Consider the following 25,356-nt stretch of genomic DNA (forward strand, 5'->3'; position numbering starts at 1 on the left):
GAACTGCACTGGATGAATCCTTGTGGGTCCCTTCAACTCAGGACAGTCTGTGATTCTAAAAGTAGATTTGAAAAACTTTGTCTGAGCTGGCCACCCAAAATCAGTGTGTGACTTTTGGTTTAATTTTTTTTTTTTTGTTCTGTAGAGCCTTCCTGTGGGAAAGCATCACAATGAGCTTGTCAGTCTTAGCCTTGAGCTCCCCAGAATGCCCTCGCCTCTTGTCCTTCAGAATACAGCAAGGCTGTAGTGTTGTGGCTCTGGGAGCCCAAGGAAATAGGATGGTTTAATGCTTCAGATATTAAAATAAATCCCATGAGTGTCATCCCAAATTCAAACCCGAGTTCTGAGGTCTCCAGACACACCTGGGGCTCACAGCATCCATCAGCTCATTGTCCCTCCCAAACCCACAGCACTGAAACTGATAGGAAGTGGTGTCATCTCCCTCTATTTCCACGTTTCCTTCTGTTTGGTCCCATCTTTTCACCCCAGCCTTTGCCAGGTGTTTCATGCATCTGCGTTAAAACCCCATAACGGAGCTCACGCCCTTGCCCCAGGGGCTTGACTTGCAGCCCAGTTATCTGACAAAACGTTTCTAAGGAACTTCTGGGAATTTATTGCTCCTGTTGGTCGATTCCAACGTGTCTGACTCCTTTTATGAGTCTGGCCTGTGTCCTGGTGTCACAGATTCACCCACGTGGCATCCACCCACTTTCAAACTTGGCAACGGGCATAAAGAGCTCCTCAGTGATTGCAAGGTCACTGTTCTGCATAAATATTTCCCCTCCCCTCCAAAAACTTGTTGGTTAAGGGAATATCAGACAGAGGGAGAAAATACTGACGTGTTTGTTACGTACATGATGTGGCTTGGGGTTTTCTGGTTGTTTTTAAATAATGGAGGATTTTTTTCAAGGGAGCTTGAAGTGCTCAAACTTCACTGGAATTTAAATTTGACTCATCCCATATGGACTGTCCAGACACATTCCTTGCTGGCCCAGCTTGGCCAGTTGAGGTGACTCAGTAAATCAGCAGCAGAGCATGACTTCACATCCAGTTCTCCTGTATCCTGTTCCTCTGCTCTGTTTGTGAAGGACCACTCCAGAAATTTTTGGCACTTAATTCTCCAAACCTTGAGTTTTCCCATCTGCGAAAGTGGATACATTAATATTGCCTGCTATTCCCATCTCTTATTATAAATTGCTTTATAAAGTCCTAGTTATTTTTATTGTTACAATATCTCTAAGCAAATCACCATGTATCTCTCAGATTCTTTTTTACCTGGTGATGTTTAGATGTTTTTCAGTATTTGCTCTGCTTTTGATGAGGAAGAACTAGGTGGCTTTTCTTGGTCTTCCCCCAGAATTCATTCAACAGTCTCCAAAACTCCTTGAGACTGTGGCATTGGTTGGAATAAAATGTAGTAATTACAATACTTGGTAAAGGGTGCACATTGTTGTTGGTGTGGGGGATTTGCTTCCAGGATTCCCCGACAGCAGCAGGAATGAAACCCTGAGCTGGTGGTGCTGAGTGCTCTTCAAGTCAGTGTACTGAACAGAGATTTAATTTTTCAAGCTTGAGGGTGTGACCCTGTGGGAATTCTGCTGGACATTTGCAGGGTTTGGGGTTTTGGTGCCTTTTGTTTACAGATTGCCCTCCAGGTGATTGGTCCTACTGTGGGCATGTTGAAGAGGAGAGCAAGGCTGCTCTACCAGGGAAGTGGCCTTGCCAAGCTTGGAACCCCTTCGGAATACCTGGAATGTTGGAGTTCCAAGGCCTGAAGTGTGAAGCATCCAAGGTTCACATCAGATTTAGTGCTGGCCATTTGCTCCAGTAGCAACTCTGGAAATCTCCAGGGACAGGGTACAGCAAGGCTTTGTCCCTTATGTGGAGGAAGGAGGCTTTTCTTGTTCTGTCACCTCCTGTTTGTGCAGCTCCCATGGCTTTTTCTATCCAGTGATCCTAACAGGAACAGGAGAAGTTCGGGGCTCTGTTCCCTTGGATGTGGAGATCACCTTCTCAGGTAGAGATTGCAACCCAGGCGTGCTGGGAATGACGTCTGTGCTGAGCAGGCCTTGGGGAGGGTGTGTTTGAGGAGCCATAATTTTGTTTGCTGTTCTCACGTGTCCGTTTTACGCCGTCTCTGACGGATTTGTGAGAGGTGCTGAGCTCCTGACAGAGGCTCCGGAGGGTGGGGGCACTGATTCCCTTTGTAAATGAGCCTATGGATAACTCAGCTCTGACACTTTTGCCCTCCCTCCTGTTTCGTGCCCTCACAGAGAGGTTGTGTGTCATTGCTTTAGGATTTACTGCCCTCCCTGGGAGGATCTGGTGGGAGTGGGTCTGGGAGAAGAGTTATGGCTGCACAGAAAGTCTGGCTTCCCACTTCCCTACTGTGTGTCTAGGGGAAAAGTTGGGCTTAAAACTGCCAAAACACATTTACAAGATGTTATCACTTTTCTATTTTATTAAGCTTGTGTTGACTCTTCAGGCTGTGTTGGAGGCAGGTGTGTTTGAGCTGTGTCTCCTTTGGAGAGATGTGGCAGGAGCAGGACAGGATTTCCCTCTTAGATTGCTCCTCCATGGAGCCACCATCCCTAGCCCAGGGTAAACAAATCACTCTGGTTTTTGCTGGTTTTTTTTCTACCTGTCCCCAAGGAAACAATATAAATGCCATGCCTCGAGTGTGCATCCACTGAGGGAAAACAGGGTTTTTAAATAGTAATGAACTCTGGTTTTCCCTTAGTGCAGCAAACCAATGGTTCATTAGTGAAATACATTAATAATTCTCTTATGAACCCTGTTGGTAGGTGAATCTGCTTTAATTCCTTTGTATCAGAAAGAGCTGCAGGTATGGATGTCTTCGTTACATAAAATAAAAAAAAGGGAAGAAAGCAATGCTTGCAAATTGGTCTTTGTTTCCAAGGAAACAAATTTGACATGCTTGAGCTGTGCGAGATGCAAACACCGCTCGATTCAGCAGACATGCCTCGGGATTTTATGGTCTGAATATTATTTTTAAACTACCTTCAATTTCAAGGCAAGGCAGAGGATGGGAATAGAATTTGTTGGCAGGGTGTATCAATCTGTGCTTAATGAAAGCACTGGGCGGTATCTGGGATTGCCCAGTGTGGCGTGGAGGGAATTGATCCTGCTCTGGGAACAGAGGGCCCTGATGAAGGTCTCTGGTAAGGGGCAGCCTGGGGCCAAATGGCCTTTGGTGGCATCCTTCAGCAGGAAGAGAGGTCTGAGGGGAACTCAGCACACTGAATTAGTGTGGTTTATCCTGGGTCACTTTACCAAATGTTTTGTGCTCTAAAAATATTTCAGTAAAAAGCAGCTCGCCAGCGCTTGGCGTGCCAGGCTGCCTGGCGCTCCCGAGGCGGACACGGTCCCAAAGAATTTGCTAAAAAGCTGTGGCTTGGTGTTGAGGACTGGGCTGAATTTATCAGGGAAGGGATGAGGGAACAACGTCATGAGTTGTTTGCGTAGTGCGTCTGGCACAGATGTGCTGGGGCCTGATGAAAATCTTGGCTTGAACTTGGCTTGTGGCGTCGTACAGAACGGCTGTAGTGCTGCTGTGATTCCCTTGGAAGTTCTGTTCAGGAAAAAAGCTGGTTTGGTGTTCAGCTGCCACCCTGGTGTTTCCTGAAATGCTGCGTTGATAAAGTAACTTGTTTTATTTTTGAATTTTCCTCAAACTCCAGCTCTGGGGAGACACTGCTCGTGTGCCACGGGAAGCGAACATCGCTCGGCAGAGCACACACAATTCACGGATTTCAACATCCAGAGTTGGTTTTGGCCTGGGCCCAACATGAGGAACAGGATATATATGTTCCAACTTTGCTGGGATCGAATAGCCACTTTTTGCCCTGGCAAAGCTTTACTTTTGCACCAACTATCTTTGCTTTCTGGAACAGTTCAGTGAGCTGGAAGGGATCTGTAAGAGACATGCAAAGATATATGGGAAAATACAAGTTTTTAAGGAATAGTCAAGCTCCATGTGCAGATCACTCAGAGTATGCAGGGCTGCATTCCCCAGGTGTGCTCCAACATTGTGTGTCTTTCATATTTTGTTGTTTGAAAACCTGGGAAGGATTTAAAAAGAAAATCCTCTATTAGTTCTTCCTTGAAACAGTCCTACTGCATCGAGGGGACAAGGCAATGATGGAGAAATTTCAGGGCTGATGAGTGAAAAACAAACCTCTCTTAAAATTCAGGTCCTTAGGAAAGCATAGCATGAAATGTGTTACACTGCACTCTCTTTCCCCCTCTTTCATCCTGCTGTTTAACTTTCTTGCAAATGGAGTTAAAATAACCTTCAAGGAGCTTAGGGTAGACTGGGGTAGGTTTAGCTTTAAGATGGCTGGGAAGCACTATTTGCATTGCCAGCTAAAAGCCCCGCTTGAAGCCTGTTGAGGGAAAAAATAATATTAATGGCATTTCATGAAAACATTGTAATTTGTGGAAGGCCCAGAGTGACAAATTGGCTGGTTTGAGTGTCACTGGGAAATGCTCCTTTTGCACAAGGCTTGCCTGAGACAGGATTTTCCTTGCTTTTGTTCTAAAACGAGATGCTTGCTGCCTAAAAATGCCTGCGATCCCTGCAGCGAGAGCTTTGCCTCCTTGACAAGAGGATGGGAAGAGGAAGGTTGGCTGGATCGGGATGAATCCTGCACCTTTTTTTTTTTTTTCCCCCCTTTTTTTTTTTTTTTTTTTTCTTTTGCTAATGACACTTCCTTATGCTTACATTTCATTAAAGCTCTGAAATGGCTGAAGATCAGCCCGTACTGAGCATGCTCCGGGGTGGAGGCTGCACCCATGGAGTGAGATGGATTTGTGGCTGGAGGAGGGATAGGCCTGGAGTCAGGACCTGGAGGGACCCGCAGCCGGGATGGAGGTAGGGCAAATCCATCGGTTCCTTGCCGTGCCCCTGGGCTGGGGGAGCCAGGAGACCGGATGGAGTGAAAACTGTTGGAATTGATTCAAAAGCAGCGTAGTTAAACCACTGACACGAGATGGCTTCAAACGCTTCCTGCGGATCCGCGGGGAGGGGTTTGGAATACTGACCTTTGCTGGCTGGCTGGCCTGCGTGAGGAAGGGACCTGTGTAATGTCAGGGTGGTGACATGAGGTGACAGCAGGCAGGGGCTGCAGCCAGGGCTGAGCCTTCATATTGGCAGGCACGTGATTGCGTCTCATCGTGGGCTCGGGCGCTAATTATTATTAATGGGGAGCCTCGCAGGGCTCAGACCTGCTCTGAGCAGTTTAAACCCAGATCCGTCTGGGATTGTGGGAGGGTGAAAGAATGTTAAGCTCAAACTCCCCTCTTTCAGACTTATTTTGCATTCCAGTGATGGCAAAGAAACCTTGCCACATCAGGTCCTCCAAACTGGCATGGAGAGGAGGGAATATGCACGTTTATTCCTTTGGCTGAGGGATTTTTCTGTGCTTCTTGCAGGGGTTTAATGTGTTGGTGAGTGGGTTTGGGGGAAGGCAGTGTGAGTTGTGCTCGGTTGGGCTCTTGGATTTCACCCGTAGTTGCCAGCTTTTTACAAGGAATGTGTAAGCACCAGCAGGTATGTGCTGCACGAGCCGATTGACTCCAGTTGTTGTACAAGCACGCTGCGTGGTGAGGTGCCAATAAAACATTTACATTGGCTCTGGATGTTTGTGTTAGCGAGGTGTAGGGGAGCTCTGGGTTGGTGTGGAGTTGGTGTGGAGTCAGTTCCCTCTGACCCGTCCCCTCACACATGGGAGGTGTGACACGGGGGGCCCGGCCTGGCTGTAGAGACAGGTAAGGCAAGGGGTTTGCTCTGTCAGGGCACTGTGAATCCTTGGGTGGTACAGAGTTATGTGTTTGACTTTCTGAACAGAAATCTCTGTGATCATGGGCTGTCTGTGTGCTGTAAGGTAGATCAGCTCTTCCTTCAGGGCAACTCTGGCCACTTTTCACAGCACGGTTCAGGGGGTGACTGGCAAAGATTTGATTTTATTGCTATGTCCCTGGTGATGGGCATTCTGCATGATGGGTCTCTTCATTACCTAAAGCTACTTGCCTGTTTATTGCCTGGTTCCATCTTTCTTGTGAACCCAACTCTTCCTCGGTGCTTTCTGGGCCTGTTTTGCTACCTCAGCCCTGTGCTGAGCTGGTGAGCAGCTTGCTTACTGAGCTGGCTTTTATGTTCCCTGCATAAACTCCTGCTGGAGCCCAGCTTGCTGGCCAGGCAGAACTTCTCCTACTCTTTAATGGTCACTGGCTTGTTTATGGCTGGATGAATGCACAAAGAGAAGCGTTTCTGTAAAACAAACAGCTTTGTGATTGTACAGAGAGAGGGAAAAGGGGCTGATTTTCTTTGGCTCAGATGGGGGCTGCCTTTATGGCTTTGCCGAATTCACCCCGGTGGCTTTTCCTCCTTGTGTGACTCTGGCAGCGGAGGTGATCTCAGCTCCAAGTTTTCATGTAGGGTCTGGTTCCCTTGATGAGGAAATTGGACTTAATCAGTTTCAGCTGCTGGAAGCCCACTGGTGTGCTAATTCCTATTGTGCTGTGGGAAGGTGTAAGGTAGCCTTAAAGACCCACTGCCACCTTATGGCAGTTGCTGAGAAGCAGCGTCTGTGGAGCCAATTCCGTACACACATCATGCTCGCTCTATTTCTCCGCTCCTCTTAACCAGGGATATTTGCATGGAGGCAGGAGCTTTGTTTTTACAGAGTTCATCTGCTCCTTCTGTTCCTTGCAGAAATTTGATAAAGTCAGCAGGATGGCTGGGAGAGCCGTCAACGGGCACTGTTCCATAGGAGCTCACGATGTGGGGAGAGACACAAAGGCTTCGTGGAGCACTGATTCTCCTCCAGTGAAGAGCTTGCTTATTTTCATGTCAGTGCCTTAATCCTTAAAAAAAATAGGTGTGAGGTCAAAGAACAGGGCCACGCTGAACACGTGAGGCTCGTTGGCAGGATCTCCAGCGCTTGTTGCAGCAGGAGGAGGATGGAATGTGCACAGCCATTTTCCCAGCCTGCTGCTGGCAGGGCACTGCAGGATGGCTTTGCACTGACAAATGGGGCCACTGTCCCCAAATAAACCAATAAAACATTTGTCTGTGGAGCAGTGAGTGTGCTGGAAGCACAAGCCTGCTCGCTGTGCTGGGGGTAGAATGCTGGATTTAGGACCCTTCTGCAGCAAGGCTGTGTTTGTACTGTAGGAGCTCTTGCTATGCCATAGCTGAATGCAGGGGAGAAATGGTGGATTTAGAGTTCCAAAATAGAAGGAGCTGTGGTTACTGTAAGTTAAAGCTGAAGGAATTTATAATTGGGAACTGTTAGGAATACAGTATGTTCTAAATTACAGCTGTCTGGCCAATATGCTGCTAAATAAAGTTCTAGGATTGCCCTGTAAATGAAATATTCAACACATATTCTTATCAAAACATAGCAACATCTCCCAGAGAGCTCACATCTCAATTGCTGTCCAAGAGGATCTTTTTTCTTTTCCTTTTTTTTTTTCCTTTTTAGTGTGTATGATGTACTCAATGCAACATCCCAGAGAACATTTCTTGTTTTCTATTAAGTAAAGACAGTTTTCAACTCTGCTGGGGAAAAGGGGGGAAGGAAGGGAGATAGCTTGGAAGCTTTGGGGGAAAAAAAACAGGTTTTGAAAGGCAGGGAAAGCTGTGATTCCAACAGGTGCATTAATGACTGCCTGTTCTTCCAAAGCTGTTACCTGAGCCTGGAGGTGCACATTGGAGGATACTGGGGATACCCAGTGTGCCCTGGGACATTCTGATTAAGAAATGTTGGATATCATGGTTGAAGAGCGAAAGGAACGTTTGAATAGCTTGTGGTAGAGCTGGAGAATGGTTTATAGCAGTGCAGAAACAATCGGGATTCCTGCAGAAATGCTCATCTCATACCCAAAGTCCCTTCAGCTTGTTGTGCTTTTGGGATTGCTTCCGAGGAGGCTGAAAGGGAGCATCAGATTTGATCAGCTGGAGGGTCTGCAAGAAGAGGAGCCTGATGGAAAAAAGGAAGTAAGGAAAACCCTCTGTATTTTGCAGAGCTAAATATTGTTCTTCCTATAAAAAGAAAAACCTCCCTTTGCCTCCCACTTTGGCTTCCCCTGCAAGGGAGCTGTGAAAATGCTGGACTTAATGGTGTCATTAAGCAAGAGCCCTGAGGAACCTGGTGTCCTTTGTGAAGGGAGGTGTTTGTGCTGCTCCCTTCCTCCTGAAAATGTGGGATTTCTGAAAGGGATGTTCAAGCCTTCCATCAGAGAAGGGAGGCCAGAGAGACGTGGAGTGAAAATACCCTGTAATCTGTGGGCCCTGTGAGGAATGTTTGGAAAGGAGGGTGTCAGGCATGGTGGGAAGGCTGCTGGAGAGCACTTGGGTGAAATAAAGGGCACAGCTTCTCGGGGCACAGGCCTGTTCTCATCCTCCATCAGCAGCAAAACCTCTTCCACAGCCAGCCTGGAGATGGGTCTGTGACTGCTGGTGTGCAGCACCTGACCCCTGCCAAGGGGGGACAAGGGGGTCCCAGGCAGGAGGCACCTCTCCCACAGCCAATGGCTGTGCCCTGGAAGCTTCTTGCTCCTTTTGCATGACATAAATGTCAGGTTTCACTGACTGACACCCAGGCATTCCCCGTGGCAGAGATGCTGCTACAACGCCGATCGATTGCTTTACTCAAGTTGGTTGTTGAAGCATCTGCAGTGCCCTGACGAGCTCTGCTTTTTCCTTTTTGTTTTTAAACAGTGTTTAGTGCTTTCAAGGATGGCCATGAGATGTGAAAAGCGTCTCTGGTAGCATCTGCTGCTCTCAGTGTATATTTAACCTCAGCAGTGAAAACATGTCTGGTGTGGAGATGCAGTGGGGAGGCTGCGGCTGTGCCGCCGTTCTCGGAAAGGGAATGTTGACTGTGGTGGATCATTGACACTGCCTTTGTTAATATCTTCGTTTCTATTTCTGGGCTTTTAATGAAAGCTTGGTAATTTCATGCTGCAAGGAAGGGCAGCACGTCAACTGATTTAAAACCATCTTTGGTTTGAAGTACAGTAATCTTTCGATGCGGTGGATAATGCAACTTCTCTCTGAATAGCCGGGGTTTGTTGCTTTTGTTTGGGGATTTTTGAATTTGTCTTTAAATGAGTTACCTCTACACCTCTCAGCAGCTGAGAGAAAGGCCAGGAAAATCTCATTTTGTGTATATTAAAACTTAAGATTCACATCAAACAAAAACCCAGTGGGTGAAGGAGCGATCCTTTCTTTATACTGTCACCTCAAATACTCCTTGCCTATGAATTTCAATCATCTCGATTTAGCCTTGTGTGTTTTAACTGTTTAGTAGTGAAACTTCTCCAGAGCGTGGAGAGGAAAACAACATCCTCATAGCCAAGGGAGATCTGTAGCAGCTCTTTGCTGCTTTCATTATTGCAGCTCTGCAAATGTGCCTGGCCACGGTGGTGAAAGAGCTGCTGGGACTGGAGGAAACGTGGCTTGTGGATGTTTCCAGCCTGGCAGAGCCGGCCATGGCTTTGTGCTGTGCTGAGGCCTGGACTCGTCTGGTGCTGGGGCAGGGCAGACACCATCCCCAGGCTCCTCCAAACCTCCCTATGGATTTGGATGGCTTCTCCCTCCCTACAGTGCAGGCTGCTCCCTGCCCTCCCCAGCTCACTGTCACACGTTACAGTCCACTCGTCTTCACTTTAGTTTCTGCTCTTAAAGAGAACTCTGTCTCTTAAGGAGGACGCTCTCCTGTGCTCTCCTCTTTTGGAAAGCTGTTTTTCCTTTGGCCAAGAGCATGCGGGTGGTGCCACGGGGCCATGTCGGAGTTTCCTTTTCCTTCTGGCCTCTTCCCCGAGGTTGCCGGCCGCCCTCCCCCTGCTCGGGGGGAGGTTCTCCAGCCTGACACCCGGCTCCAGCAGCCTCCTGCTCCTGCCTTCGATAAATGCCAGTCTTCCTTGAATCCCTTCCAGCCGAGCTCTGCTTACAGATGTTCCTGCGAGCTGCTCTGGCAGTTTTACTGGGAGCCTGAGCAGATATGAAGGTTGCCAAGAGTTTATGCTTAATGGTGAAGTGGAACAGAGTCAAACTACTTTTATTTTGAAGTTAAAATTTCTTCTGTTATCTTGCTGGCTGGGCCAGCAGTATCTTAGGGTTTGACATAGGCTGAGCTTAGAGCTCCTGCACCTTGAAGTGAACTGTCCCTTCATTAGGGTGAGGATGAGGATGGATCCATGAAGATGTCCCTTCATTCCATTCCCCCCCTACTTTTCCATGACTGTGTTTGTGATACCCTTTTAAAGTCAGTTGTACCAGGTCAGGTTATTAATCCCCAAAGTGAAAATGATCTCCCTTTCAGATCAGCAGTTCGGATCTCGAAGACACTGTCTTGGACACTGCTCACTGCATCAGTTTAACCCATGTGCCTTCATCCCAGCTCTCAGAGGTCAGGGGCTTTGTTAAGCACAACAAAATCAGCCCGGGGACATCCCCAAGCCACTCACATCCCTCCGTGTCCCTCCTGCCTCTCCTTTTCCCACGGGCAAGTGCTACTCTTGAAGGCCACGGGACAGCACTCTGGTTTAAAAAGCTTTCTCTTTTTTTCAGGCGAGTGATCAGTTTTGAGGCCTGGCGCCCTGTCAGAAAGTTGACAGATGATCTGCATTACCGGTGCGTCCCCGGGATGCCCGGGATAATCGCGCTCCAATGGACGCCCTGGAGCCGGCAGGTTCTCTGTGAAATGGCTGCAGTGGAGGGAGCAGTGAAATGGGCTCTTCTGGGCATGCTCACTCTGTAGAGGGAGCTTTATCACATGAGCAGAAACTGAATCACTGCTCATGAGGATCTGGAATATGCAACTCTTGGAGTCTTCACCAGAAGAAGACAACAGCTGCCCGCAGGTACCTCAGGGTCCGTCCACCTCCCGTGCCTGGTGAGGCCCTGGCAGGGCAGGCTGTGTCCTGCCGGGCAAGGAGAAGCCTTGGAGAGGAGGAGCAGAGGCCGGGGAAGCATGGCCGGGGTTATTTGTTCATTTGTTTGGATATTCCTGCGCTCGGCTGCCCCGTGCGCGGGAGGGCAGGCGGGCTGGGATGCTCTATCCTGCTGGGATGGCTGTTCCAGGGGCTGAGCCGTGGGCTCGGAGGGGCCTCAGCACCCGACATCGCCCCGGGAAACCTCGGGCTTTGTTCCCTCGTGCCTTTCGTTTGTCTCCTGGGGTGGGGAGGCTTGCTTGGGGTTGGTTTGGTTTTGGGCTTTTTTTTGGGTCTTTTTAGGGTTTGTTTGTGCTTTTAAAGTGTGAAGTTTCTGGAAAATTCTCCAAGGAGCCCTCTCTGCTTGTAGCTCTTAGAAGGAAAAGGAGCAAAGCTTCGGGTGTCCGAGCTGCTCGAAGACTGATCTTCTGAAAGGGAGGAGAGGGCCTGTGGCCACATGGCACCTCCTCACTGGGTCTCTTGACAGCCTCTGCCTATGGCTCACTTGGGTGGAGGCCAGAGCCAACAATATTTTACCAGGAAGAAACAATCCTTTTTATTTTGGGGTGACTTCCTCCCCTCTCTTCTTCTTTTTTTTTTTTTTTTTTTTTTTTTTTTTCCCTTTTCTTCATAGTAGCAATCCAAGGAAACATATGATTAAAAGGAAACATCCCTGGTTGATTTCATGGCAGGAGGTCCATGTCTGCAACATATTTTAAAATCCAGCCCCCTGGTTCTGCCCTTGGGAATTTTTTTTTTTTTTTTTCCCTGTGATTTGTGTTAGTGCAAGAACTCTGTTGGCTGCCACAGACCTCGGTGAGATTTGGGATGGACACAGAAGGTCCCAGGGCCGTGGAAGGCACGGACCCCTGCAAAACACTGGCCTGAGCTTGCTGTGCTCCAGGGAGACCCTCAAAGCTGCAGTGCAGACACAGTATTGAATTTTCAAGCAAGGAGCAAGATGTGAAGATGGCATTTAAAAGATTAGGAAGCTTACACAGGACAATCTGTGATACCTGATCTAAATATCTATCGTGTCTCCACTGAACTATAAATGTGCTCGTTGTTCATCATCCAGAAGAAAAGGAAAAGGCATCAGAAGTCACGAGGAGAGAGATGAGATTTCTCTTTAACAGTGAAGAGCTGAGGCCTTAACCTGCTGCCTGAGCAGCTCCACCCAGGGAGAAAATGGGCTTTAGGCTTGATGAAGGCTGAGGAGACAGCCAAAAACCCACTGAGGTGTGTGAGGTGTGCTCCTGTGTGGTGGTGACCACGGTGACACCTGTGTGGCACCGGCTGAAAGCGCCCAACGCTCCGTCCCTGCCGGCTGGGGCCCTTTGGAAGCGTCTGCAGGGACGCAGAAAAGCCTGACCTACTTTGGAGGGAAGAGAGCAGCCGAGGTCTGGGCTTGGCACTGCTTCTCAGCAAGGGTTAAGAGCCCAAAGTGGGGCCTTTGGGTCTTGGTTTTGTTCTGTTTCATGTATTTAACTGACTGTGCAGTGCCAGCATGAGCTCTTGCCCTTGTCCCAGAACATGTTTGGGTAGAACTGGCTCTGTGGCACACACGGGGCATATTCCTGCTGCTCAGCCCCTGTGGGACCAGCCCTGGGCAGGGGGCAGAGGCAGCTCCATGGCCTGGCTCCCCTGAGCTCTCCCATGTGGTGCTATCTCCTAAGGAAAGAGGACTGTGTGCACCTCATGCAATGGCAGCGAGTTGTGTTATTCAGGTAAACAAGGAGTTTTAAGGAGCTTCACTCTCCTGGCCAGCTGGTTTGGGGGAGGGCTGGCTTGATTCCTGCTGCTCCTCTTTGTTTTCCTTTTGCTGCTTTTCCCTGAAGTTTTTCCTTCTCGCCTTCCTGCTCCTGAAGCTGAGAGTGGTCGAGGAATGGCCGCAGCAGGAGCGTGGCCGTGTGTTGGGGTCAGCCCAAAGGCTCGGGGCACTGATGGCGTGTGCTCCCTGCTTGCAAGCCTTGGAGGACCATATGTTCCTGCAGTGACATGGAATGTCAGTGATTTGGAAACGAATCCCTGAGTTTATAATCCTTAACTCCCATTTTCAGCCAGTTATTTTCTCGGACTCCTCCGAATTCAGAGTTTTGACACCAGCCCCTCTTTGCAGACCCTTGTGGCCCCTCGTGTTTCCAGTGGGATTTGTCCCTCTTGTGCCCGTGTGAGCTCCTTGGTCCCTCGGGTGGAGGATACGTGTCTGGCTTTGCTGTAGGGTGGTGTTGGTTCTGGAGGGGGGCAGCGTGCCAGGATTTACAGTAGTCAGGAAAGGAGCAGGAGCGAAGCTCTCAAACTGTACAAGCTAATTGGAAAGTATCCATTAAAAAAAAAAAAAAGAAAAGGAAAATACAGAAGGGGAGAAAATGTTGAGCAATCTTTTAAAAAGTATGCTGGACTCCAACACAACAGCTTGCATCCCTCAAACCAGGTGATTTATTTATGTTTTTCCTTCAGTCCCCATCAGGAGGGGGAAGGACGTGGAGAAGGGTTGAGGCAGTGGGGGTTAAGAAGGTCTGACATGCAAGTGTCCTCCCTGCAATGCTGCCATACTGTGCCCAAGCAGCACAGTGCCTCTTGCAAAGGAAGCTTTTCACAACTTGTCCTTGTTCCAAGGATGAGGAAACCTCCAGCTCTTCTGGCATTTTCTCTCTGTCGTAAGTCAGAGCTGCTTTCACCTGTGAAGTATGATCAGCACAGACGGGGAGAGGGCTGGAACGGAGTGGGGCTCTGAGCAACCTTGCAAGGCTTTTCATGGAGTTCTTGGTGTTAAATGAGGAACATTTCCCCTCCTCCTCTCCTCGTTTTCCTGTGTGCCTGCAAAAATACTCTGGTTTGCATTTAAAGGAGAAAACTGTATGTGCTGGGACTAAGCCAACTTGTTTATTTAAGGGAAATACCATATTTCCAACCCCTTCTCTCACAGAGGAAGGCTCAGCAGAGGATGGCAGACTAGGCTGGGGATTATATTTTTAGGTGACATCGAAGCACAGTTGTGATTCGAAGAAGCTAAAAATCATGGCTGGCATTCTGCATCGAGCCCTGCGAGTTCCTCCTCCCCACAGCCCCCACAGGGGTTAACCTCTCCCTCCAAAGCAGGTGGATTTTCACCTAAATCAAGGAGGAAAAAAAGGAGAAAAAAGAAACAAAACCCACCAGAATAAACAACAAACCCACCACCATCACCCCCCAGGCTTCTACTTTTCCAAGGTTTCGCAGTTTGCCTTCCCCCAAGGGGGTGTTTGTGGCGGGGGCCGGGGCGCTGGGCAGGGACACGGGCCCTGTGTCCCTGTCAAAAGATGGCAGGTCCGTGTGTCCGTAAACAATGCGGTTATGAAATGGCAGCGCGGCCGCGCTGAGCATGCTCGGGAGCTGCCTGTAGGGGGAGGCGAGCCAGAAAGATGATCTAATTCCGTGCAATTCTTGGGATTGAAGGAAAAGACCAGGCTCCACTCTTAATGACAGAGCAGAAAAACCAGGCCCCACGCCGGGGACGAAGCCCGTAGGCCATGGAGGAGAGGGTGTGAGGATCTCCCACCTCCAGGACTTCGGGTGCTGGGCAGCGCTGTGTCGCTTTCTCACCCTCCAGCAGAGTAAGGCCTTGGTGAGGTTTTGCTGTAGTTATTAGAGGGACAGGCCCGAGGGTGCAAGTTTTATGATTATGATTATTTTCATTATTATTTTGTCTTTTTTTTCCCCCCCCTTCTCTCCATCCGCTTTCCCAGCTCGCAGGCAATGCTGTCTCGCTGCTTGGCCGCTCCATGGCCGGAGGTGACCCAGGTGGAGGTGGTGTGGGCAGCTCAGCCAGGTCCTTGTGGTCCCACAGGAACCCACGAGGGGCTTTCCCTCCTCTGCTGCCCCATGTGCCCTTTGGCTGGGCACTGTGGGGATGAGCAGGGGGACAGGGACCCGCTCCGCTGGCTGTGGTGCTTTTGGGTGGGAGGAAGAGGAGCGTGGAGGCTGAAGAGGTACCTGAGCCCCATTGATGGGGATGAGCTGCCTCCCAGCTCCCCTGCCCTGGACTGCTGGATTCTGCTTGCTCCAGGCTCCTCTTGGTGCTCTGGTTTTGTCCTGGCTCAGCCAGTTCCTGGGGACTGGGTGTTGCTGAAATGGCTGGTTTGCTTTTGCTAGAGATAGTGATGAATCTTGGTCTCCATTTTAGGGTTTTCTTCCCCCCCTCCCCTTCTGGGGGCTAGGAGAAGGCAGGCAGCAGCTGGACTCCTTGCTACCCTCAGCCCATGGAAGGAGGGGACGCCTTTGTCTGCTCTGGATTTACATTTGCCTGCACACACGAGTTGCACTGGCTTTAACTCTACTGGGATGCAGCTAGATGGGCCTGGAAGCAGTGAGGAAGTGTAAATCGATCTCCCCTTTCCAGGAGGGCATGGGCTCTGCAGACCCCCCTTGCCTGAAGCCTGCACGCCGTCGTGGAATGCCTTGCCTTGGGAGAAGTCACTTTAAGTCCTGTTGTGTTTCATGCACGTGTCTCCGTGTTCCCAGCTGTTGCATGCAGGGACTTGCACCTCTTTCTGTGCTTCCCCCCTTCTCGGGGAGTTGACGTGTGCGGCTGGAATAGGAGAGAGGACATGGGGGTTGAGAAGGAAATGTTTCTTTTCTATGGAGAAGAGTCTGGATGAAAGGATTTCAGGAGACAAAAGCACGGCAAAGAATTTGATTTGGGAGCAAACTTCAGGCTGAGGGCAGTGCTTGTTGTGAGCTGCAGATAAAATTCCATGTTCACATGATTGCATGAGGCTTATAAGGAAGTGGCCTTAGCCTGAAAAAAAGGAGCTTTGAAACTGGTGACAGCTTTGTAGGCCAGGTATGCTGGTGGTTGTGTTTCTTTCCTTCTCCAGATCAAATGCTTCTGTTGTTTCTAATGACAGGCCCGTGGTCAGCGTCCCCACGAGCCTTGAGCCCAGGCCTTGCCCAAGCACAGTGGCGAGATCTGAAATGAGCAGCCTCCCCATGCCTACAAAAGAAACACTCTCTTTCTACAAACATTCTCTTAATCATTACTTCCTATATAATTAACTACAAAATGTTTGTCTTCTCTTCAAGGCAAAGGTTATTATGAGCAGGCTGGTTTGGGTTGTGTTATTTTTATTTATTTTTTTTTAGGAGAAGGAGGGAAAAAATGAGTGAATAAGAATCTGCTGCTGCTGGGGTTGCATCATTTGTTGAGAGATTTGCCTGTGCCTTGCTCCGGCGTTGCTGCAGCCCTTGTTTTCCTGGCTGGTGGGAGCTTTCCCTGGGGCTGTGTCCTGAGTGGGGTCTGGTGTCACCTCAGAGGGGTTGGTGACCAGCTGGAGGCTTCCAGGCAGGATCAGTGCTGGCCATCCCGCAGAGGTGTTGGTGCATCCGCTGCCCCGGATGGGAACAGGCACTTTGAGGGGTCTCCTGCTCCCAGCCCTCTTCCAGATGGACCTGCTGTGTGTGCACGGCTCTGCTCACAGCAACGCTGCTGCCGAGCCTCAGGTTCCCAGACCGTTGATTTTTAAGACATAAAAAAAAAAAAAAAGAAAAAAAAAAAAAAAAGACCCTGGTGAAGGTAGACATCTTGGCACCTCAGCCTGCACTCCTTCCCGGGCTGCCGGGAGAGCAGAGAGCTCGGGCTCATGATGTAACTCTGCTCCCTTGGGCTTGGTAAGCTGCAATATGTTGGAGTTTTGCTGTGCATGTGTTGTCTTTGCCTATAAAACCTGTTTGGACCTTTGCGAAGGGCACCCGGATGGCTGATGAAAATGCCATGGAGAGGAGGCTGTGAAAGCTCTTTCTATGTTTCCCAGCTTTGTTCTTTTCCTTTTCTTTCTTTTCCTCTTTCTTTTTTTTTTTTTTTTTTCCTTGGTGGGCTTTTTTTTGCTTTTTGGTTTTTGTTTGTTTTGTTTTAAAGGCACCACTGTAGTTTGTAGTCATCATCTGTTTGGAAATGCTGCAGAGCCTTTCCATGGCCGGTCTGACCTGTCTTCCATCCCCTCCAAAGACCTCATGGAGGAGAGGAAGCTTGTTTTCTTGTAAACAGAGGCAGAGAGGAAAAAAACTAAACCAGCAGTAGCCCCTCTGCTTGGCTCCTCATGGCTCTTAAAGCCTTTTCAAAGACCCAATCAGTCTTTCTTCAGATGCACTAATTTTTTCTACCCTTTGAAACCTAAAAATTAAGGGTTGGGGGGGGGCAAGAACGCTTCGTGGCTGGTGGTGTGTGCTCTTTATGGAGGTTCTCCAGCCACGGATGGTTAATAATCAGTCTGGGGTGGGCGAGGGAATGGAGGCAGACGGCTGCGGGAAAGGGGGAAAGGAGGAAAAAAATAAATGGAGCGAGTGAGACTTTTATTGTGAAGCAGCGTGTGCTTGGCAGTTGGCTTTGTTGGGACTGCTGCAAGAGCAGACATTTCTCGGCGGGGAGGGTGGGTATAGGATTTCCCTGCCAATCGGGAGCGGACGGATGGGGCATGGGGAGGGTGAGCAGAAAGGGAAGTTTGCTCTGGATTTAAGGGAGGGGAGGGCAAAAAACCCCAACATACACACACACACACACACAAAAGCTGGAGGTATTGACACTGGCGGTGAAGTTGGTGCTAAGTTGGCTGGGTGGAGCTGGGTGGGAATGAATGGTCCTGGGTGCCCCGTGGGTGCCCCTCGGTGCTGGGCGCATCTGCCGGGTGCTGATGGAGCAAGGACGGGAGAGCGCTGGCCTGGGGGGACGAGGCTTCGAGTGCTTCGCAGGGGTTTCCTGTAGCTTCCTTCTGACCAAAATGCTTCAAAATTCACAGTTGGCTTTTTATTTTATTTTATTTTTTAATTATTATTTTATTTCCTACCTCGATGCCGAGTTTTTGTTGGGAAGTTGTAACGTTGTCACCTCTGATTTGTCTCTGAGATAGGAAGCAGGAGAGCCTGTGAGATGCCACCTCAGCCAGCCTTGCCTTGCCACTCAGCTTTTGTTCTCTTAAAGGACAAAAGTGATGGTTTCTTGCTTGGAGTTGGGAATTCTGCTTTGAGAGCTGGGCAGGCAGCTCTGAGCTCCTGGTGACTGCAGTGAGGAGGGAGGGTGGTCAAGGTCTGATTGACTCCAGGGTTCCTGCAGTGGCTTTTCTTCATGGGCGAGCAGCAGCAACGCCTCTGTGGAAGGGAGAGCGTGGGTGATGTGTGGAGTGAGGGTAGTGCTTAGAAAATGCAGAAAAACTTAGGCTCAGATGGCTAAGAATGGCCCCTGGAAATCCTGGGGCTTCTTGTATGAGTCAGTGTAGTAGCAGGAATATCAAGACCTCTCCTTGTTGCAACAAAGGTTGGGAAAACAAACTGGTCCCTGTTAGACTGACTGAGGCTCTTTATTTGCTGCTGGTGCCTGTGGCGAGGGCCTGGGTGCCCCTGGCTGTGGTGGGAGCCAGGGGTGCCCTCGAGCACTCAGAGCTCTCTTTGCTCAAGTCTTGCAGCAGGATAATCCATGAGAAAAACCGAGGTTATTCCCAGTTTACAAGAGGTCTGGCTAGAGGAGAGGTAGGGTTTACAAGCTCATGTTTGCAGCAAGGATATATATTACTGGCTCAGCAAAGAAATAAATAAAACAGCTGCTCAATGCTCAGACTATGGGCTGTGTTTTATGATCATTTCTCAATGGAAGCTCTTGGCCAGTGTCTGCTGAAGGTAGGTTCTGTGTCAGGCTGGGCTGAGCTGAGCTTTCTGATGCTCACAGCAGCTTTTTGGTCTGTGACTGGAGATCTGAAGGTGCTGTGCTTGGAACACAAGTTCCTGGTGCTGAGAGCACTGAGATGTGGCTGGGTTTGTGTCTGATTGTGCTCGGGGCAGGCTGGGGACAGGCAGGGATGGGCAGCCACCCACAGCCTCTGTCCTGTGCTGCAGGATCCATCCTTGAAGTGCTCTTAGCTCCAGGCCTGGCAGGTGGTGGAGGCTTTCCCAGGAATCTGTCTCCCTCCTTCCTTTAGCGTGTGTCTCCTTGCCATGGTGGCATTTGGGCACAGGACAGGGCAGTCCCACAGGGATTTGGGGCTGGATGAGCCCTGCGTGGGGCTGGGGGCTGCTCTGGCAGCACAAGGCATTGCACTGAGTTCACAAACCTGGCAGGGTGGCTGGTGACTGAAACAGCAGCACCAAAGCCCTGCTCCCCTGCCAGCTCTGGACAACCCCGCATGGGCATGGACGAGCTGCTGTGGGAAGGTTTGGGAGCTGCCACGCCGGGCTCCGTGCGTGTCTCATCCCCCTCACTTGCTTGAAGGGAGGTGGGCAGGTTGTTTTTCTTTCTTTATCACCCAGTGTGCTTTAAACCTTGTGATTTGCATGGCTGCAGGCACCATCTGCTCCCCGTGCTGGCCTACAACAGTTGGCTTGACCTGGGCTTATTCTTGTGCCGGCGGCGCCGGCGGCGCACGCTGGACCCAGCACCGACCTCCAGCTCTGCAGGGCACTCCCCATCTCTGCCTCCACACCAGTTCTCTCCTTAAACACAGCTGTGGCAAAGACCCCTTCTTTATAAGTTTATTATTTTTGAAATACCGTTTTCCTTCTGGTTTATTTTGGTAGGTTTGGTTTGTTTGATTTGTTGTTGTTGTTGTTGTTGTTTGGTCTTGCTACTTCAAAATAGAAGGAGAAAGAGAAGGTACTAAGGCTGCAAACCTGAGCTAACAATGTGATGCCAGGCATGTGAAAGGCAGAGGAGATGAGCAGGTGTTCCCTTTTTACATAAAATTTTTTTAAAAAAGGAGGGGAAAAGAGAAAAATTGCTTTCTATAGAATTAAAAATAGAGCTCATTAACTTTAATGAACATGGGTGTTATGAATGAGGAGTTAGCTGTAGCTGACTGATGGTTTGTGTTTTGGATGTTCATTTGAATGAGCTGCAAAAAAACCCAACCAAGCCACCAAAAGCACATGGGCTGGAAATGTTGATAAATGAGGTTGTAGTGAGAAGTCTGATAGATCTACCTCCCCCACCCAAAGCCTAAAAACTTTTGGGGGAGTCAGAGTCACCTTCTCGAGATGCCTTCCACGCAGATGGACTCAGCTGGATTCCCAGGCACGTTGCACTGGGAAAATCTGTCTGGCTGCATCCAGCCCAGGGCTGGGAGGTGCCAGCCCTGGGCACAGCCCGGAGCCCCTGTGCTCCTTGGGCTGTCAGCCGGGGCCAGCCTTGCCGTGTTTTATCTGTGACCTGTGCCTTGGTGGCAGCTTCCTGGCAGCCTTATTTTGCAGAGGGAGGTTTGGCCGTGCTGTAAACAGGATGTGTCCATGATTGTCTCTTCTTTTGAATGCAACTGTGTGTCTGAGCACTGAGCTCAACCCTGATATTGCTGTTTTTTCTGCCCCACCACAGCGAGCAGTGCTGAGTAAGGGAGAGCCAAGGAAAGACGGCTGCATGAAGACTGAGCTGCTGAAAGACATCACCAACAACAAAGAGGAAGGTGAGCACCTGCCCTGGTTTGAGGGTCAGAGCTGGCTCGTGAGGTGGGCACGTGATGGGGACATAACTGGGGGCTTGGAGCTGTGCTCAGTCCCCCCAGCACCTCAGGTGTGCTCCCACAAACACAGGCTCCCTTCTCCTGTGTTTATTCTCAGCAGGGCTCTTCCACTGAGGATGCAGATTTGCTTTTCAGTCCATCCCTCACCACTCCCCTGAAGAAGGAGATCTAATTTTCACTTCTGCTTTGGTGTGAAGTGCACAGGAGTTACTTTGAACTTCCTGTGTGTGACTGGTTTTAGCTGAACTCTGATCCCTTCCCATGCTGACCTTTTCCTCCCTCTAGGAATGTTGACTTTCTGTTTTGCTGTGGGTTTCTCTGTCACTGCAGAGCAACCCCAATGGCTGCAGGGTGGCTGGAGGGGTCAGGCACCCTACACCTTGTGGCTCCTGTGTGGGTTCTGCAGCTTTCACTGTGCAGGATGCAGCACAGGTTCATTTGACAAAGTCTTTTCCTGCAGGGTTGTCTGTGAGTTACATGCACACAAATCTACGGGCTTAATAAATGTGTCAGTGGGATTAGGGAAAAAAACCCCACCACCCTTTATCTCTCCCCCAACTCCCTCCTTTCTTTCCATGGTTTTATTATTCCTGGACTAGTTACTTCTCGTAGCTCTTCAGGGATTTGGCGTATTTTTGTTCTCCTTTCCATAATAGAGCATTAGGAAAGCACTGAACTGGCCCCATCGAAATCCCTGCTCTTATCTAGAAGCAAAATTTTGGACTTAATTCTGTTGTGTGTGAGTACAGCATTGCTTTTTCTTTCTTTTCTGTCCAGCATGATGTTTTGTCAAGCTGCTCTAGTTAGAAAGTAAAGCTCAGAAGAAGCAGAAATACTGAATGCTGTGTCAGGTGCTTGGATATTAACTGGGAGCACAGGAATCCTGCTGCCAACACTGGTGGCATAGGGACCTCTGGTCTGGGCAGAGCAGAGACAAAGTCTGAGGTGTCAGGAGGTGTCAGTGGGAGGTTGTGTTGCTCTGGGGGAGACTCACTTTGATCCCATGCCTTGCTTAGCTCAGGACTATAAAGCTTGTTTGTGTAGCTCTTGGTTGATCCTAAGGTGTCAAGAGTCTGTGGAGGTAAAAAATCCCAAAGGAGGGTGGGAAGAGATATTTCTGTGCCTCTTGGCTGATTTTGACTTGGAGCAAATGCTGTGTCAGAAGGAAGCTGGGAACCCTCCCTGTGCAGGAACAGCATCGAGGCCTCACAAGGTGCTGAAATTCCAGCCACTCCAGTTCATTGTCCAGCTCTGTTCCCAGGGAAAGGAGGCTCCTAAATGTGAGCTGGGGAGTCTCCATTCTTCTGGAGTGTTCAGAATGGGTCCTCCCTCCCCAGGCACAGCACGTGTGTCACAGACCATGGTGTGTGTGGTGCAGTTCTGGGACGTTGTCCCTCCTGCCCTGGCTCCCCAGCTGGGATCCTTGGAGGATCATCACCACCAGAACGTCGGTTCACATCCCAAAAGCCTGTTAATGACAGTGTTTAGAGCTGGCACAGAATTCACATTTTTGACTGTTGCATGAACATGAAATCATTCCAGCAGACTTGCAGGATGGCGTGGAATAGTTTCTTTGAGCCCAGTTTCCTGGCTTGGGGATGGAGCTGGGATGTGTAGAGGGAGAAGCACACTGAAGTCTCAGCTTTCTGTCCTCAAGTTTTCTTGAACAGTCATTTCCCTTTGGTAGGAGGATGGTACTGTTTAATATCTTTGTCAGTGGCACAGACTGGTTTCGTTTGGGCTGCTGAGGGTGTGTTTGATGGCAGCCATGGCCTGCAGCGTGTGTGACTGAACCTGCTCTGGACTGTGTTCCCTTTGGGAAAACCCCCTTGGCAGGTAGCCTGTCAATATTAAACCTGGCATCTAAACTTCCAGAGGCTTGAAGCTGCAGATCCAGAGGCTGACTAAAGGTGCTGTTTGGGCTACAGGCTGAGTGTGAATTGCTGTGTTTTCCCCTCTTTTCACTCCCCCCTGACTCAGAAAGGTGCTGATGCTGAGGGGGAAGGTCGTTCCCCATTGGAATTGTGCCTCTGAATGGCCTTGCACCAGTTACACCTCTGTACAAACTTCAGCTTTCCCTGAATCCAAGATGAGGCAGGAAATTCAGGTAGCTTGAAGCCTTGGCTGATATTTAGGGGTCTGACCCCAAGCGAGGCCTGTCAGCTGCAGTGGTGCCTGTGAGCACTGCCTGGCTCCAGCTCTGGTGAACATCATCGTGTTGGAGATGTCCATGAAGATCTCCTGTTGCAGGGAGGGCTCCTGCTCTGGTTTCATAAAATCCCAGACTGGTTTGGGTTGGAAGAGACCTTAAAGCTCATCTCATTCCACCACAGGGACACCTTCCATAGACCAGGATGCTCCAAGCCCCATCCGGCCTGGCCCTCGTTAATGTGCTGGTTTGAGGCAGTGGACCTTTCCTGGTGGTCCTCAGCCTGTCAGCCTTCATTTGGGACATCTCAGCAGCTGGGGATGGGTTGTTGTGTTTGGGATGGGGTGGGTGCTCTCAGGGAACATCCTGAGGGTGGGAGGCCCTTGGGTGGGCAGTTGTGGTGCTCTGTTCTCTGTTCCTCAAGAGGGAGGTGTTGCAGAAATGCCCTGTAGTTCCCACCTGGGCTGTCCTCTTCTGCCTCTATCCTGATAAAGACAAATAATTGAACTCTAAATGTAACAAATTTGTAGGAATAAGCTCTTTGCATGTTCCAGCACTTTCATTTCCAGTTCTGGGGGTGAGTCCCAGCTTGTGGAAGTTGCTCACTAGGCTCAGTGTCTCTGTCTGTGTAAAATTGCTCAACACAGATAGAAAAAAGCTGTGGATTAGGCTGTTTTGTTGTCGGTGGGAAATGTTCCAGTTCAGTTTTACATGTGGGTGTGAGCTTAGGTCCATATTTCCCTTTGACAGGGTGGGGAAGGGGGCAGGGAGATGGGAGATGAGTGGAAAAAAGCTTTTATTAGGCCATATTGTCTTTAGTCTGACTCAGAGAGAAACTATTAAAAAGTGGTTTCTTTGCAAGAATCGCAAGTGAATTCAGCTCTCCTCATGTGCTTCACTCCCAGCTCTGCGTCTCCCTTGACCTTTCAAGGCAAACCACTCCTTTTGTGATTCCCCAAGCCCGGGGATGGAAAGTTCCAGTAAAGCAGCAGCACAAAGGAGCAGGAATGGGTGTTGGGAATGAAGTTCCCCATTAGCTCTGGTGTTTCTGAGCCTTCACCCAGGGCAGCTGCTTTACAAGAGCCACGGTGCTGGAGCCTAGTGCTGGGTGGTGAGACCTGCACAGTCACTGCTCTCAGATAAACTTCAGCCTGCTTTGAGAGACTGTCAGGGGTTTAAACTCCTGGAGGGGCCTTTTTTTCCCCCCTTTTTCTCCCTCTTATTATTGCAGGTAGGAAGCTGCTGTGAGCACGGGAAGTGCTGCTTTCCACTGAGCAGCTGCAGCTTCTGCATGCCCAGGTGCAGGAATGGCAGCTTGAAAGGAGGGAAGGACTAATCTGCTCTCCTCAGGTACTTGGCACTGGGAGCCCCTGCTGAGGCTGACAGCAGGAGAGCAGGCAGAGCAAAGTGATGCTTCAACATTTGAGATGTTCACCCAGCTGTGCACCCGAGCACTCCCTGGGTTTGGGACTCTTGCTCCAGGAAGGATGCTGGCAGCTCTGGAGCAGGAGCATCCCTTGGGCACAGCTGGGCTCGGGGCCTCGTGGCCAGTATTGTTAACACCACTGCCTCATCCCAGGGCAAAGGGATGAGTGAGTTTCCTGGAGGCTGCTAACCTGCTGTGAGTCATTAAACTGTCGAGCCAGTTTAACTGTTAATGTTCAAATGTCAATGTCCTGGGGGCTAGGAGGGCCAAGGGAATACTGGAGGGCATTTTGGTGTGGCCAGCAGGTTAGGGGAGATGATCCTTCCTTCTACTCGGCCTCAACATCTGGAGTTGTGGATTCAGTTCTGGTCTCCATGGTTCAAGAAAGACAAGGAGCTGCTGGAGAGGCTCCAGTGGAGGCTACAAAGATGATGAGGGGTCTGGAGCATCTCTCATGTGAGGGGAGACTGCAGGAGCTGGGTCAGGTTAGTGTGGAGCAGAGAAGACTCAGAGGGGATCTGATTAATGCACATAAATATCTCCTGGGGGTGTCAGAGGATGCTGCCAGACTCTGTTCAGTGGTGCCAGTGACAGGACGAGGAACAATGGCCACAAACTAAACCACAAGAAGTTCCACCTCAGCATGAGGAAGGTAAAAAGAGCCCTGGGATAGGTGCCCAGGGAGACTGTGGAGCCTCCCTCTCTGGAGATGTTCCAAACCCACTTGGACACGTTCCTGTGTCACCTGCTTCAGGGAGGAATGACATCTGTGGTCTGGAAACACCTGGACACCACCCACCTTCACAAGGGGTTGAGGGGGGGAAGAAGAGACCATCAGTAACTCATCCCAGAGAGGAACTTTTGCCTGAAAACATTCATCTGTGTTTCTTGGCTTCAAAGTGCTCTGCTTTTTGGCTTCGATCACAGAATCCCAGAATTCCAGACTGGTTTGGGTTGGAAGGGACCTTAAAGATGATCCAGTTCCAACCCCCCTGCCATGGACAGCGATGCCATTCCCTGGGTCAGGCTGCTCAGGGCCCCTTCCAGCCTTCAGTGAAAGGTGCTTTCCTTCCCAATGGATTCAGGGTCCCCAGCTGCCACCTCTCTCTGATCTGTGTGGTTTCAGCCCCAGCATCTTCATCCTCTTGATGGCAGCTGGGCTCTTCTCTGTTTGGCAGTTTTGCTTTTTTGTTGGAGTTAGAGGAGGAAGAGGGGAGGGAACTGCTGTAACACAGGGATTAAAACCAGGTGCATTTCTCACTTTTATCCAGCAGGACAGTTGGGTATTGAATCAAAGTCTGTGGGATCTGCAGTGTTTTAAGGATGATCTGCAAAGTGGTTAA

At 49.9% G+C, this 25,356-nt stretch overlaps 1 protein-coding gene across 18 annotated transcripts in view; it reads left to right on the forward strand.

Moving 5' to 3' along the window:
* Nucleotides 1-25,356, forward strand: part of EHMT1 (euchromatic histone lysine methyltransferase 1) — a 116,463-nt gene that overhangs the window by 33,060 nt on the left and 58,047 nt on the right. For 4 of the 18 annotated variants that reach the window (XM_069031579.1, XM_069031591.1, XM_069031590.1 and 1 more), the window contains exon 2: nucleotides 20,294-20,381. In XM_069031579.1, the coding sequence (XP_068887680.1) occupies nucleotides 20,294-20,381 (88 nt within the window). Of the gene's footprint in view, nucleotides 1-4,872; nucleotides 4,895-10,395; nucleotides 10,440-10,600; nucleotides 10,894-14,418; nucleotides 14,570-14,592; nucleotides 15,788-17,404; nucleotides 17,424-19,477; nucleotides 19,500-20,293; nucleotides 20,382-25,356 lie in introns of those variants that run through there. The other 14 variants (XM_069031593.1, XM_069031580.1, XM_069031594.1 and 11 more) reach the window with 12 other exon arrangements.

The sequence above is a fragment of the Aphelocoma coerulescens genome, chromosome 17 (genome assembly GCF_041296385.1).
Source record: "Aphelocoma coerulescens isolate FSJ_1873_10779 chromosome 17, UR_Acoe_1.0, whole genome shotgun sequence".
NCBI classification, from domain to species: domain Eukaryota; kingdom Metazoa; phylum Chordata; class Aves; order Passeriformes; family Corvidae; genus Aphelocoma; species Aphelocoma coerulescens.